Source organism: Chinchilla lanigera, unplaced genomic scaffold (assembly GCF_000276665.1).
Source record: "Chinchilla lanigera isolate Chin_1 unplaced genomic scaffold, ChiLan1.0 scaffold00187, whole genome shotgun sequence".
NCBI lineage: Eukaryota > Metazoa > Chordata > Mammalia > Rodentia > Chinchillidae > Chinchilla > Chinchilla lanigera.
The window spans coordinates 606,640-618,377 of NW_004955588.1; the positions used below are offsets into that span (position 1 = coordinate 606,640).

General features: G+C 47.3%; 1 protein-coding gene across 2 annotated transcripts; it reads left to right on the top strand.

Annotated features, from left to right (window-relative positions):
- Positions 1 to 1,123: 1,123 nt before the first annotated feature.
- Psmd4 (proteasome 26S subunit, non-ATPase 4) lies at positions 1,124 to 11,401 on the top strand. 2 transcript variants are annotated; one of them, XM_005414507.2, is made up of 10 exons: positions 1,124 to 1,227; positions 7,004 to 7,144; positions 8,364 to 8,478; positions 8,858 to 8,944; positions 9,178 to 9,246; positions 9,380 to 9,595; positions 9,953 to 10,070; positions 10,248 to 10,379; positions 10,459 to 10,526; positions 11,093 to 11,401. In XM_005414507.2, exons 1-10 carry the CDS (start codon positions 1,202 to 1,204, stop codon positions 11,261 to 11,263), a joined length of 1,143 nt encoding a protein of 380 aa, XP_005414564.1. In that variant the 5' UTR covers positions 1,124 to 1,201; the 3' UTR covers positions 11,264 to 11,401. The 2 variants fall into 2 exon arrangements, with proteins under 2 accessions (XP_005414564.1, XP_005414565.1); XM_005414508.2 differs by having other exon boundaries at positions 9,953 to 10,061.
- The last annotated feature ends 337 nt before the right edge of the window (positions 11,402 to 11,738 follow it).

The following is an 11,738-nucleotide window of genomic DNA, read 5'->3' on the forward strand; positions in this document are numbered from 1 at the left end:
CTTGCCTCATGTGAGGTGCTGAATTTGATCCCACAGAATTGGGAAAAAAAATGAGAGACCAGTCTGTTAACAGTGTTCCACCAGAATGTATTAAAAAAAAAGGCGTAAAGCCAGGTGTAGTGGCGCAGGCTTGTAATCCCAGCACTTGGGAGGCTGAGGCAGGAGGATGGTTATGAGTTCGAAACCAGCCTGGGCCACAAAGTGAGCTCAAGGCCAGCCTGAACTGCATAGTGCACTAGAGCCTGTCTGAAAAAAACAAAACAAAACAGACCCGTTGGGTGATGTGGATTGGGAATGATGGCCATGGCAACTGGAGAGAGCATGAAGTGCTTCAGAAAAAAAAAAACTTGTGCTAGAAAGATTGGATGGAAGAGGAACTGGGGATCCTCAGGTTTAAATTGGACTTTGCCACAGGCTAGCCTTTTTTGTTTCTTTATTTTGTCTTTGTTTTTTGAGACAAGTTCTCAGCACATAGCCTGGGCTGGACTAAAATTGCCTCAGCTGTCTGCAGGGATTACAGGCATGCAACGCCATTCCTGGCTAGGTTTATCTTTTACTGAGGCTCAATAAGAGAACAATGTTTTTCCCTAATAGAAATTGGATGTGAATGTGTTTTAAGCACAAATGGTCTCCCTCTTCAGGGCATTACAACTGCGAAAGCGTTGGGTTACATCTCTCTGCGGTCAAAGGGTCCCTCTAGTGGTGGCTGGCAGCAAGTGTTTATAGCTGTCCACTAGATTTAGATACAAAGGGAAATCAAGATCACAGGAAAATAAAGTTGGAGATCCTCGCCTGGTCTAATTTTTAAAAATTGGATTTTTTTTTTTTTTTTTTTTTGAGACAGGATCTCACTATGCAGTTCAGGCCGGCCTCGAGCTCCTGTAGCCCAGGCTGGTCTCGAACTCGCAAAGATCCCCTCCTGCTTCAGCCTCCTGAGTGCTGGAAGTACAGACGTGAGCCACGACGCCCTACCACAAGTAGGTCGTCTTTTTTACATTACCGTGGTAACCCTCTCCATCCGCTCCCGGAGACGTCGCTTTTATTTTGTCTGAGCCTACAACTCCCAGAATGCAACGCGAAGGAATGGAGGCCGGACCAGCGTGCCAAGCCAAGGTCTTTGGTTGGTGGACACTGCCGGGCCAATTGGAGGGGCTTTTGTTAGGCAGTCAGAGAACCGGTCTGGACAGAGGAAGGCAGCAAGATGGTGTTGGAAAGTACTATGGTTTGGTGAGGAACTCCTCGGGGCCCGCGGCCCGGGCCTGTACGGGGGTGGTGGAGCGCAGAACCCGGCCGGGGGAGCCTGGGGTGGGGGCGCAGGGCCGGGAGGCGAGGTGAGGCGGTGGGGCCGGCGGGGAGCGGCCGGGCGGCTCCCTGAGTCATCCTGGGGCCCGGCTGAGGACGGCCCTGGCAGCCAGCCTGTGGGCAGCCATCGACCAGCCCGTCCGTACCGTCTTGCTTCACTACAGCGACGTCCTCTCTAGACCAGCCCCGGGTCTGCCTTTAGCGTGCATCTGGACTCAAAATAAATGCTAGGAAGAGCGATTATAAATTACCCCACTCACCGCTCCAACTCCATTACCTTTTCCTGTACTATCGTCAAAGTTACAGCTTACAGATGGTTTTCAATGTGTCAGGCAGTTTACTTACTTTATTTCACTTAAACCTCATTTAAGGTAAATAACCTTCTGTATTATAGATGAGTGTCGACGATTTTAAGTGACTTGTCCCGTCACACAACTGCCGGGATTTAAATCCAGGACTGGTTTCCACAAAGGCTCTCGTTCGATGAGCCAGCTCTCTTCAGGCCCAGACCTGAGCTGAGTTTCTGAGTCCGCTTTGAAGCCAAGGACATAAACTTTTGCAAGGTTTCAAAAGCTTTTAAATGTGAGCATAGAAAATAATACAGAATAGTACACAAACACCAGTTAAAAGGAACAGACACGCAAGAGGTTTCTCTTTTTTAGGGGAGACGGGATAGCCCCCGAGATAAATACAGGTTGTCCAGTTAGATTTGATTTTCTGATAATTGTTTAAGTGTCTCTTATGTATTGCACTAAAAAGTGACTTGTTTGTCTGAAATTCAAATTTAATTAGGACTCATTTTTGTTTGCTAAGTCTGGCAACTTCTAGGAGAGAATATGTTGAGTAGAAAGAAGACAGGATTTGGAACCCAAAAGAATGTGTTTTCTGGTATTTAGCAGTTGCTTTTTTTTTTTTTTAGTTGCTTGTTCTTGAGAATGTTAGTAAATATATCTAAATTGGTGATTATAGTAATATCTATCTGAAATATATGTACAAGTTGTTGATTATAGTGGTATCTACAAGAAAATAAAATACTTGTGGTAGTGTTTTGTAAACTATAGAGTACTGGGTATGTGTTCGTGGCCAAGGCACTTGGGAATACTCCAGGAAAAAATGTCAGCCAGGTGTGGTGGTGCATGGCTGTAATCCCAGCATGCAGGAGGCTGAGGCAGGAGAATTGCTGAGATTTTGAGTCCAGCCTGGGCTACATAATGAGTTCAAGACCAGCCTGGACTACACAGTGAGACCCTGTCTTAAAAAACTTAAAAGAAGGGGCTGGGGATTTAGCTCAGCGGCAAAAGCGCCTGCCTGGCAAGTGCAAGGTCATGAGTTCGGTTCCGGTACCGGAGAAAAACCAAAAAAAAAACAAAAAAAAAAACTTAAAAGAAAACGATATGGGAGGAGCCTCGAAGGGACTTAGACTAACCTTGAGAGAAGGCATTAGAACATTACAGGTATGTGGATGGGTGGTGGTGGTGCTGAGGCAGATACAAACCTGGTGAAGTATAAACATCCAGCATGCTAGAGAGCAGGAAATAGACCAGTGAGTATATGTGTTATGTATAACTTGTTTAAGGTAGTTCCCTTTTTTTTGAAAGAGAGATGGGATCAGAGAGAAGACCATGAATGTTAACTGAGGTTGCTGCCTACCTTCTGTAAAAGACTATTAAAACCCAATGAGTGGTAGAGGCAGAGCTAAGTACAAATGGCACTTAAGCCTGTAATCCCAGCACTTGGGAGGCTGAGGCAGGAGGATCTTTGTGAGTTTGAGACCATCCTGGGCTACAGAGTGAGCTCAAGGCCAGCCTGAACTACATAACAAGACCCTGTCTCAAAAAGAAAAAAAAAAAAAAAAAAAAAAAAAAAGGCATTTAACCATGCACTCTAGGAAGCTGAGTTAGGAGGATTACAAGTTCCAGCCCAGCCCAGATTGCGCAGCAATTATTGAGATCTTGTCTTAGAAATAAAAAATGATGGGGATTGAGCTCAGTGCAAAGGCTCTGGGTTCAAGCCCCAGTGCTCTGCTTTCCATGTGGCGTTGTGGCATTTAAGAATATTGATCTGGGTTGATGTGTAAGAGGAGGGGTTAGGATGAGAGAGACATACTGACATTGAATTATAATAGCTCAAGAACAGAATAATGAGGGCCACTTCTGTCTTCCATAGGGCTTCCTGCTTTGCCAGCATCAGAATTCTCTAGAGGAACTTGACTTCCCTAGTCTGTTTGACTTTCCTCTTAATCTGCTGTGCAGGGAAGTCCAGTCACCTGAGGTTTTCTGTGTTTTCCCCCTTTTGGTGTTGGGTGTTGGACCACAATATCATACATACTAGACAGGGACTCTGCCACTGAGCTACATTCTCAGCAACCCTATCCCCCTTCTAAAAAGAGAGGTCTCACTATGCTGTTTTTCTTCCGGAATCGAACTCACGACCTTGGGCTTGCCAGGCAGGCACTGTGCTGTTGAGCTAAATCCCCAGCCCCTTACCTTTTTTTAATTCTTTTTTTTTTGGTTTTTCTTTGGTACCGGGAACCGAACTCACGACCTTGAGCTTGCCAGGCAGGCGCTTTGCCGCTGAGCTAAATCCCCAGCCCTCCCAGCCCCTTACTATGTTGTTTGAAGAGATCCTCCTGTGGCAGGGGGTGTAGCTCTGTGGCGCACCGCTTGTTCAGCGTGTGTGAGGCATTTGATTCAATCTCCACTAATGCAAGGAAAAAAACAGATTCTGCCTCAGTTCCAAGATTTTTGTTTTGTTTGTGGTACTGAGGGTTGAACCCAGGGTCTTCATAGTGATCTATATCCCCAGTCCTTTTTTTATTTTGAGGGGGCGTCTCACTAATTGCCCAAGCTGTGCTTGAGTGTAGGATCCTCCGGCTTCAACTGCCTCAGCTTCCTGAGTAGCTGGGACTACAGGTGTGTGCCACTACACCCAGCTTGTTTTCTCCTTTAAAATGAAGACTTCACGGAATGGTTGACAAATACCCTATACCCTTATTTTGATACGGTATTTTTTTTTTTGGAATTTGCATACTGTTTGCAAAAGTTATTGCAGATACATGTATTATTCCATTCATATCAAGCCCAAGATTGAGAAAATTGAGCTGGGCGTGGTGGCCTGTAATCCTACAGAGGAGGATTGCTGTGAGTTGGAGACCAGCCTGGGCTACAAAGTGAGCTCAAGGCCAGCCTGAACTGCATAGCGAGACCCTGTCTCAAAAAGAGAAAAAAAAAGATCTAGAAAACTAAAATGTATCTTTTAAGGCTACATACCCAGGGCTTAGGGCACCTGTGTTTCTACTGCACCAGTACCCTACCCTATCATGGGTTGTGATTCATGACAAGAGGGAGAACTGCTGCCCTTCTCCTACCTCACAAGCCCCCTTTCTTACGCATAACACAATTTTCTTCCAGCCTTATCCATCTGCTGGTTTTGCCCACAGTCCTTAATCTTAGTAGCTGTCCCTTCTAAACCTACTCAGAGCCTTCCTTTTTTATGTACTGTATTTAGACTTCCACTTTATTAGACCTTGAGAGGCAGTTACTTCTCTGCTGGGAGAATTGAAAACAATGTATCAGTGAAGAAAGTGTCACTTGCGTGGGCAATAGAGTTAGCCCTTGACCTCCTTTGTGTTGTTTGTTGAGAGGTGTGTGATTGAGCTTCTGCTCAAAGAACTGGTCTTTGTTTCATGCTTATATTGTTAGATACTGTGCTGCCAGTTTCCCTGCATTTAATCCTCATGACTACCCTGTAGGTATGGGTACAATAAAACCCACTTTACAGGTGAAGTAACTGAACCTTAGAGAAATTAAGCAACTTCCTTAGGATCATAGAGTTAGAAAGTAGCAGGGTACGAATTTGAGTCTGCCTGAACACTGCCCTACATTCCTTTTTTTGCTTGTTTTCTAGTGGTTTCTTCCTTTTTTTTTTTTAAGAAAAGGTCTTGCTCTGCAATTCAGGCTGGCCTCGAACTCATGGCAATTGTCCTACCTCAGCTTCCAAGTACTGGGATTACAGGCATGTGCCACCACACCTGGCATTCAGTAGCTGCTTAAATACATCTGTTTATCATTTTTGGCTTGCATTTATTGCCAGACAAAACATTCTAAAAAAAATTTCCCCAAGCTGATATTTTGTTCGCCAGTAGAAGTGAGGTGTCTCATTTGGGCACCGCTTCCTCAGCGAGTCTAGCACAAGTGGAATCACGGACTGTTAGAGATCAGAGGTCGTCAAGAATTGATCCACTGGCACATGCCATAATCCCAGTGCTCTGGAGACTGAAGCAGGAGGATCCCAAGTTTGAGCCCAGGCTGGGGCAATTTTTCAAGACCCTATCTCAAAATAAAAAAGGGTCTGGGCTTGTAGTTCAGTGGGAAAGCCCTGGATTAAATCCCTAGTTCTGCAAAAGCAGCAGCGACAACAAAAAAGAATTGATCTGCTATAGGGACTTACATAATTACTTTAGGTGCCTGCTTTTTGGTCTCTGGGAAACTGGGACTTACATTTCATATTATCTGGATTTTTTAGAGTGTGAAAAGTTTCAGGGAAAGGGCTATAGGTGAGATTCAGTGAAACCTCATTTTCATTATTTAGTGCAGCTGCTAAAGCTATTAAACATTTAATCAGATTTTTTGGGGGAGGTAGGGAGACAGCTGTATAGTTTAGGCTGACCTTGAACTATGTACCCCAGGCTGGCCTCATACCTGTGGCAGTCCTCTCGCCTCAGCCTTCCGAGTGCTGGGATTATAGGCCTGCGCTACCACGACCATCTTAATCAGATTGTTGTATTGTGCTTTCTTACACTCAGTGGGTGTTATTTTATAAATACTTTCTTTCTTCATTCCCTACATTTCAAATAGTCCTTCTAATGGTAGACTTTAAAGTACTCATCAGTGACAAAGCTTAAGGAAGTAGTAGTACATCACTAGTTGTAGGTTTTTTTTGATTTGTTTTGTTTTGTGTTTTTTTTTTTTCTGGTACCAGGAATCGAACTCACGACCTTGCGCTTGCCAGGATGGCTTTGTGCCGCTGAGCTACATTCCCAGCCCCTAGGTTGTAGTCTTCAGTGCTTATAAGAAGCACTTGTAGAGAGTTAAAAATTTTTCCTCCTCTGGTCATTCTGAGTAATAAATCGAGGACATGGCTCTTGTCACCAGGTGTGGTACACACCTGTAGCTTGGGAGGCTGAGGCTGGAGGATTTTGAGTTAGAGGCCTATGTACTGAGACCCTGTCTCAAAAAAAGGGGGGGGGGTAAAAAGAATTAAGATGTGTTATGTGCATGTATGAACTCCCCATGATGACTGTAATTATTATATACTACTGCAAATGTGCTAATAAAAAATTAAAGCCAGATGTGGTGGCACATCTCTCTAATCTCAGCACGTTGGGAGGGTAAGACAGGAGAATTACTGTAAATTCAAGGCCAGCCTGAACTGCATAGCAAGACTGTCTCAAAAAAATAAATAAAATTCAAAACAAAATATAAAAGGTATTTGTGCTCTTATGCTGTATGTTAAAAGATTTTTAAAAATGTGCCAGTGACTCTGTGTTCTACAAAGATAGGCTCTTTGCTTTCCCACAGTGCACCTTTCCCGAGAGGTGCTGAACAGGGGCCCAGACTGGCAAGGAAAAAACAAAACAAAACTGAAGAGGATGTCAGCGAGCCCCTACATTTCTCTCCTTTTCTCCACCCCTGTCTGACAGTGTGGACAACAGTGAGTACATGCGCAATGGCGACTTCTTACCCACTCGGCTGCAGGCCCAGCAGGACGCTGTCAACATAGTGTGCCACTCGAAGACCCGCAGCAACCCTGAGAACAACGTGGGCCTCATCACACTGGCCAAGTATGTGGCGTGGGGAGAAGGGCTAAGAGTGACTGGTTTTATCCTGTGGCACACTCAGCATACTCATCACACCTGTGGGCCGCCGCCCTTCCACAGATTCTGTGATGCTGCTTTTCCTTTTTGGTACCAGGAATTGAACTCAGGGCCTTGTGTTTGCCAGGCAGGTACTGTACTGCTGAAACTCTCAGTGATCCTCCTGCTTCAGCCTCCTGGTGTGCACCACCACACTGAGACAGTGATGCTGCTTTTGCCCGTACCTCTGTAGACCCACTCTTTACAACTCAGTACAAGTACCAATAGCAATTTGTTTAATGTTACCCTGATTTAATGCAGTTTTGAAGCTAAGTCTCCTGAGATGAAATTTCACAGTATATTTTATTTTTATTTAATGTTACTTACTTTTTTGTGTTACCAGGGAACGAACCAAGGACCTAGCGCATGGTAGGCAAGTGCTCTGCCCCTGAGCTATATCCTCAGCCCTCATAGTGTTTCATTTTTTTTTTTCTCAGTATATTTTAAGGGCAGGGCTGGGTGTGGAGCACTGCCTGTAATAGAAAAGGCCCTGGGTTCAATCCTCAGCACTGTAAAAAGGAGGAAAAAAAAAAGTCAATGAAAAAACTTTTGGATTAGAGCCTCTGGACCACACATCCTGTTACCCATGGAAGTGATCTGTTTTAGAAAGTGATAATCTTCAAGTGGGTAACCTTCACCCCATTGCACCTACTGTTAGCTGAAAATAAATGTAGACGTGGAACAGGTGGGAGGACACACAGTAGCATCCAGTTATTGTGGAGGAACCTCAGGGCCCTGAGAGAGAGGATGGGAGGAGTTAGGGCAGAACATCGACAGACCTGCGAAGGTGGCTTTCTTACATCCTCATCTTCTCTGTGTTGGTGGCTACTAAACACTAGGTATTTTAATAAGAAGAATAGAGGTTACAGTATCAAGGTCTCTAAAGAATAAAATAAGGGCAGGGGTTGTAGCTCAGTGGTAGAGCGTTTGCCATGTACAAGGCCCTTGATTTAATTACCAGTACTGCAAAAAACAAAAATTAGGAGTTAAAAAAAATGTTTTTTGCTGGATATAATAGTGCATACCTATAATCCCAGTACTTCGTGGGGCTGAGTCAAGAGACATAGATAGTGAGACACTATCAAAAAAGAACCAAAAAACAAGAGTCATGCTGATCTGAGCTCATTGAAATGTTGCCCTGTCTCAGTGACTGTGAAGTGCTGACCACCCTCACCCCTGACACCGGCCGCATCCTCTCCAAGCTCCACACCGTCCAACCCAAGGGCAAGATCACCTTCTGCACTGGGATCCGCGTGGCTCACGTGAGTCCTACTGGTCCTGGTGATTGTCTCTCCCTCTGAGGTTCTGCCTCCAACACCACTCATCCCTGGAATCCTGAGCTAGAGCCAGAACAAGGGTCAAGAAGGGCCTTAGGAAGTACTTGGAGAAAAAGGCTATGGTGCGACGAATCTCAGCATCCTGGAGAATTACGAATGTTATAATTGAGATTCCTAGGACTGAGGGTTCCCCCTGCCCATCCCCAGAGAGGCACAATAGGAGGGAGGGTTGGGTCTCACAGGAGCGCTTTGGTGGACCTGGTAGACGTGTAGTACATAGGACTGGAAGGAGCAAGTGACAGAGGGAAGAACTAGGTGACTCCTTGGGTTGACTCTGCAAACTTTCTCCTCCCTCCTTCTCCAGCTGGCTCTGAAGCACAGACAGGGCAAGAATCATAAGATGCGCATCATTGCCTTTGTGGGGAGCCCCGTGGAGGACAATGAGAAAGATGTGAGTCCAAGGGGTGGGTGTGGGGCCCCCTTGTGAATGGGGAGTGCAGTCTTCCACACTTGGCACAGCCCACCTTAGGTGTTGGGCCACCTGGTGGAAAAGGCAGGTATCAGTTCAGTTTTCCTGCTGGAGGCCCTGCGAGGTCAGCAGATTTCTATGTACTGGTGTGTGGTATGTCCTTTCCCGTTCACAAGGAATAGATATCTTGATTTTTTTTCTTCCTTTTTTCCCAGTTGGTGAAACTGGCTAAACGCCTTAAGAAAGAGAAAGTGAATGTTGACATTATCAATTTTGGGGAAGAGGTGAGTCAGGACTGGAGGGCACTGCTTTGATTATGAGGAGGACAGTCACCCAGAGGGGGGCATGTGCCAGAAAAGCTGCAGATTGGGCTGCCGGGGTGTGCGGAGTGTCTGTTATGTGTTCTCCGCTCTCTAGGAGGTAAACACAGAGAAGCTAACAGCCTTCGTAAACACGCTGAATGGCAAAGATGGCACCGGTTCTCATCTGGTCACAGTGCCGCCTGGGCCCAGCCTGGCTGATGCACTCATCAGTTCTCCCATTCTGGCTGGTGAGGGTGGTGCCATGCTGGGGCTTGGTGCCAGTGACTTTGAATTTGGAGTGGATCCCAGTGCTGATCCTGAGCTGGCCCTGGTAAGCAAATGTGGGCCCCAGGTAGAGCCCAGGGTCCTTTGTTCTCCACTGCTGCATACATGGTAGGGCTGGACAGTCCTATAGCCTGTACTCATTTTCCAAGACCTCCTTTCACTCTGTCTTGCCTGTAATTCTCTTTGCTGTCTCAGGGCATCAATGTCCAACCCTGTCTTACCCACTTCTGATTAAACCCCAGGCTCCTCCTGCATCTGCCTTTTTCCCATGCCACTTCGTCCCCTCCAATTTCCTCCTCTCATAATAAGCCAGTCACTGCCCCTTTCCCAGCCCCTCAGCTGATTCCCCAGCTACCTGGGACTGAGGCTGGGGAATGTCTGATCTTGCTCTATCCTTTTCCAGGCCCTTCGTGTTTCTATGGAAGAGCAGCGGCAGCGACAGGAGGAGGAGGCCCGGCGGGCAGCTGCAGCCTCTGCCGCTGAGGCTGGGATTGCTGCCACTGGGACTGAAGGTGAAAGAGGTGGAATCTGAAGTCCCGGGACTGAAGGGTGCTAAACACTAGGAAATGCAGGAAGGCACTGCAGCGGGTGTGGGGCAGCAGGACTTTGGGAGGGCCGGGCTGAAGAAATGGCATGGGGTTGGGTCTGTGTGGAGCATGGCACCAGTTCTGCCTTGCTGCCCATCTTCCTTTTCCCAGACTCAGACGATGCCCTGCTGAAGATGACCATCAGCCAGCAAGAGTTTAGCCGTACTGGGCTGCCTGACTTAAGCAGTATGACAGAAGAAGAGCAGATCGCTTATGCCATGCAGATGTCCCTGCAGGGAGCAGGTGAGTCAGATTGGCTTGGTGGTGTGGGGCAGAGGTCAAGTGGGTGGTGGAACTGAGCAGGCTGCCCTCCTTTCCTCAGAGTTTGGTCAGGCAGAGTCAGCCGACATGGATGCCAGCTCAGCCATGGACACCTCTGAGCCAGCCAAGGTGAGGGCCAGCAGTGACCCCCTGCCCCCACCAGGCTGAAGATTCCCTAATGTTCAGTGCCTTGGCCCACGGCCTGGAGCCCTTCCCCTTAGGTTTCAGGGATGAGCAGAAGGGAGCTCATACGCCTTTCTGGCGTGTGCACCTTGCTAAGCCAACAGAATAACTGGCCAAAGTGGGGGCAACATCCCAATGTTGTGAAATTGCCCTTCCTTGCGGGTGGGAGCAGTCTGGACAGTACTCTTGGGTACTCTCTCCCCAGAAGGATAGGAAGAGGGTCTGGGAAAAAGAAAAAAAAAAGGAATGGGTGTCTGGTAGTGGGAAACCTGAATGTGCTGGCTTCTCCTTTTTCCTTCTAAGTGCAATTAGCAGAGTTCTTAGGCATCTCGTCTGTGTGGTCAGTAGTAAAGGCGAGTTTTCATGCCTCTGGGCACAGTGTCCCGCTGCCTTGCCCTCTTCTTTGTTTGGAGGTGCCCCAGCCCTACACTGTCAGGAGGAGAGCTGGGCTAGGGCAGGGGCAGCTCCTGTCTCGCCCACTCCCTGTGCTGAGCTGACCTGCGTGTCTCCAGGAGGAGGATGATTATGACGTGATGCAGGACCCGGAGTTCCTTCAGAGTGTCCTAGAGAACCTTCCAGGTGTGGATCCTAACAATGAAGCTATCCGAAATGCCATGGGCTCCCTGGCCTCCCAGGCCACCAAGGATGGCAAGAAGGACAAGAAAGAGGAGGAGAAGAAGTGAGACTGGAGGGGACGGGTAGCTGTGCCTGTCCGGGGACTGTGAGGGGTGGGTGGGGCAGGATGTAGGGTTAGATGTGTCCTCTGTAACCCTTACAGCCTAAATAAAGCTTAGCAAGGATTTTTCCTTTTTTGGTTCACACAATAGTAGCTCTGTGTGTGAGAGTGGAGGAGCGTGGCTTGGTGGAGCTCCTTCTCTGCTGAGTTCTGTGTCTCCACTTGGTGCTCTCCAGATCCAACCAGCTTCCCTTTCTTCCATCTCACCGTGACAGATGCACCTCACACTACTGCCCTGGGGCTGTTTCACTTTGTATTAAGAGACGCTTTGAGCAAGCCTACTTTATTTTAGGAACCGAGGCCACAAAAGTGAACATACAACTGTACTGGCCCTTGAAGACTCTGAATCTAGGGAAGAACTAGCATGTAGTGAATGACCCATATCCCTGGAAGTGCCCAGAGAGAAAGGTGAACACTGGATC

What these genes read in the sequence shown, in the direction of transcription:
- Psmd4 (XM_005414507.2), top strand. Translation starts at nt 1,202, where the DNA reads ATGGTGTTGGAAAGTACTATGGTTTG. An exon ending in TTGGAAAGTACTATGGTTTG is followed by an intron (nt 1,228 to 7,003) that starts GTGAGGAACTCC and finishes CCTGTCTGACAG; the next exon opens with TGTGGACAACAGTGAGTACA. An exon ending in TTATCAATTTTGGGGAAGAG is followed by an intron (nt 9,247 to 9,379) that starts GTGAGTCAGGAC and finishes TCCGCTCTCTAG; the next exon opens with GAGGTAAACACAGAGAAGCT.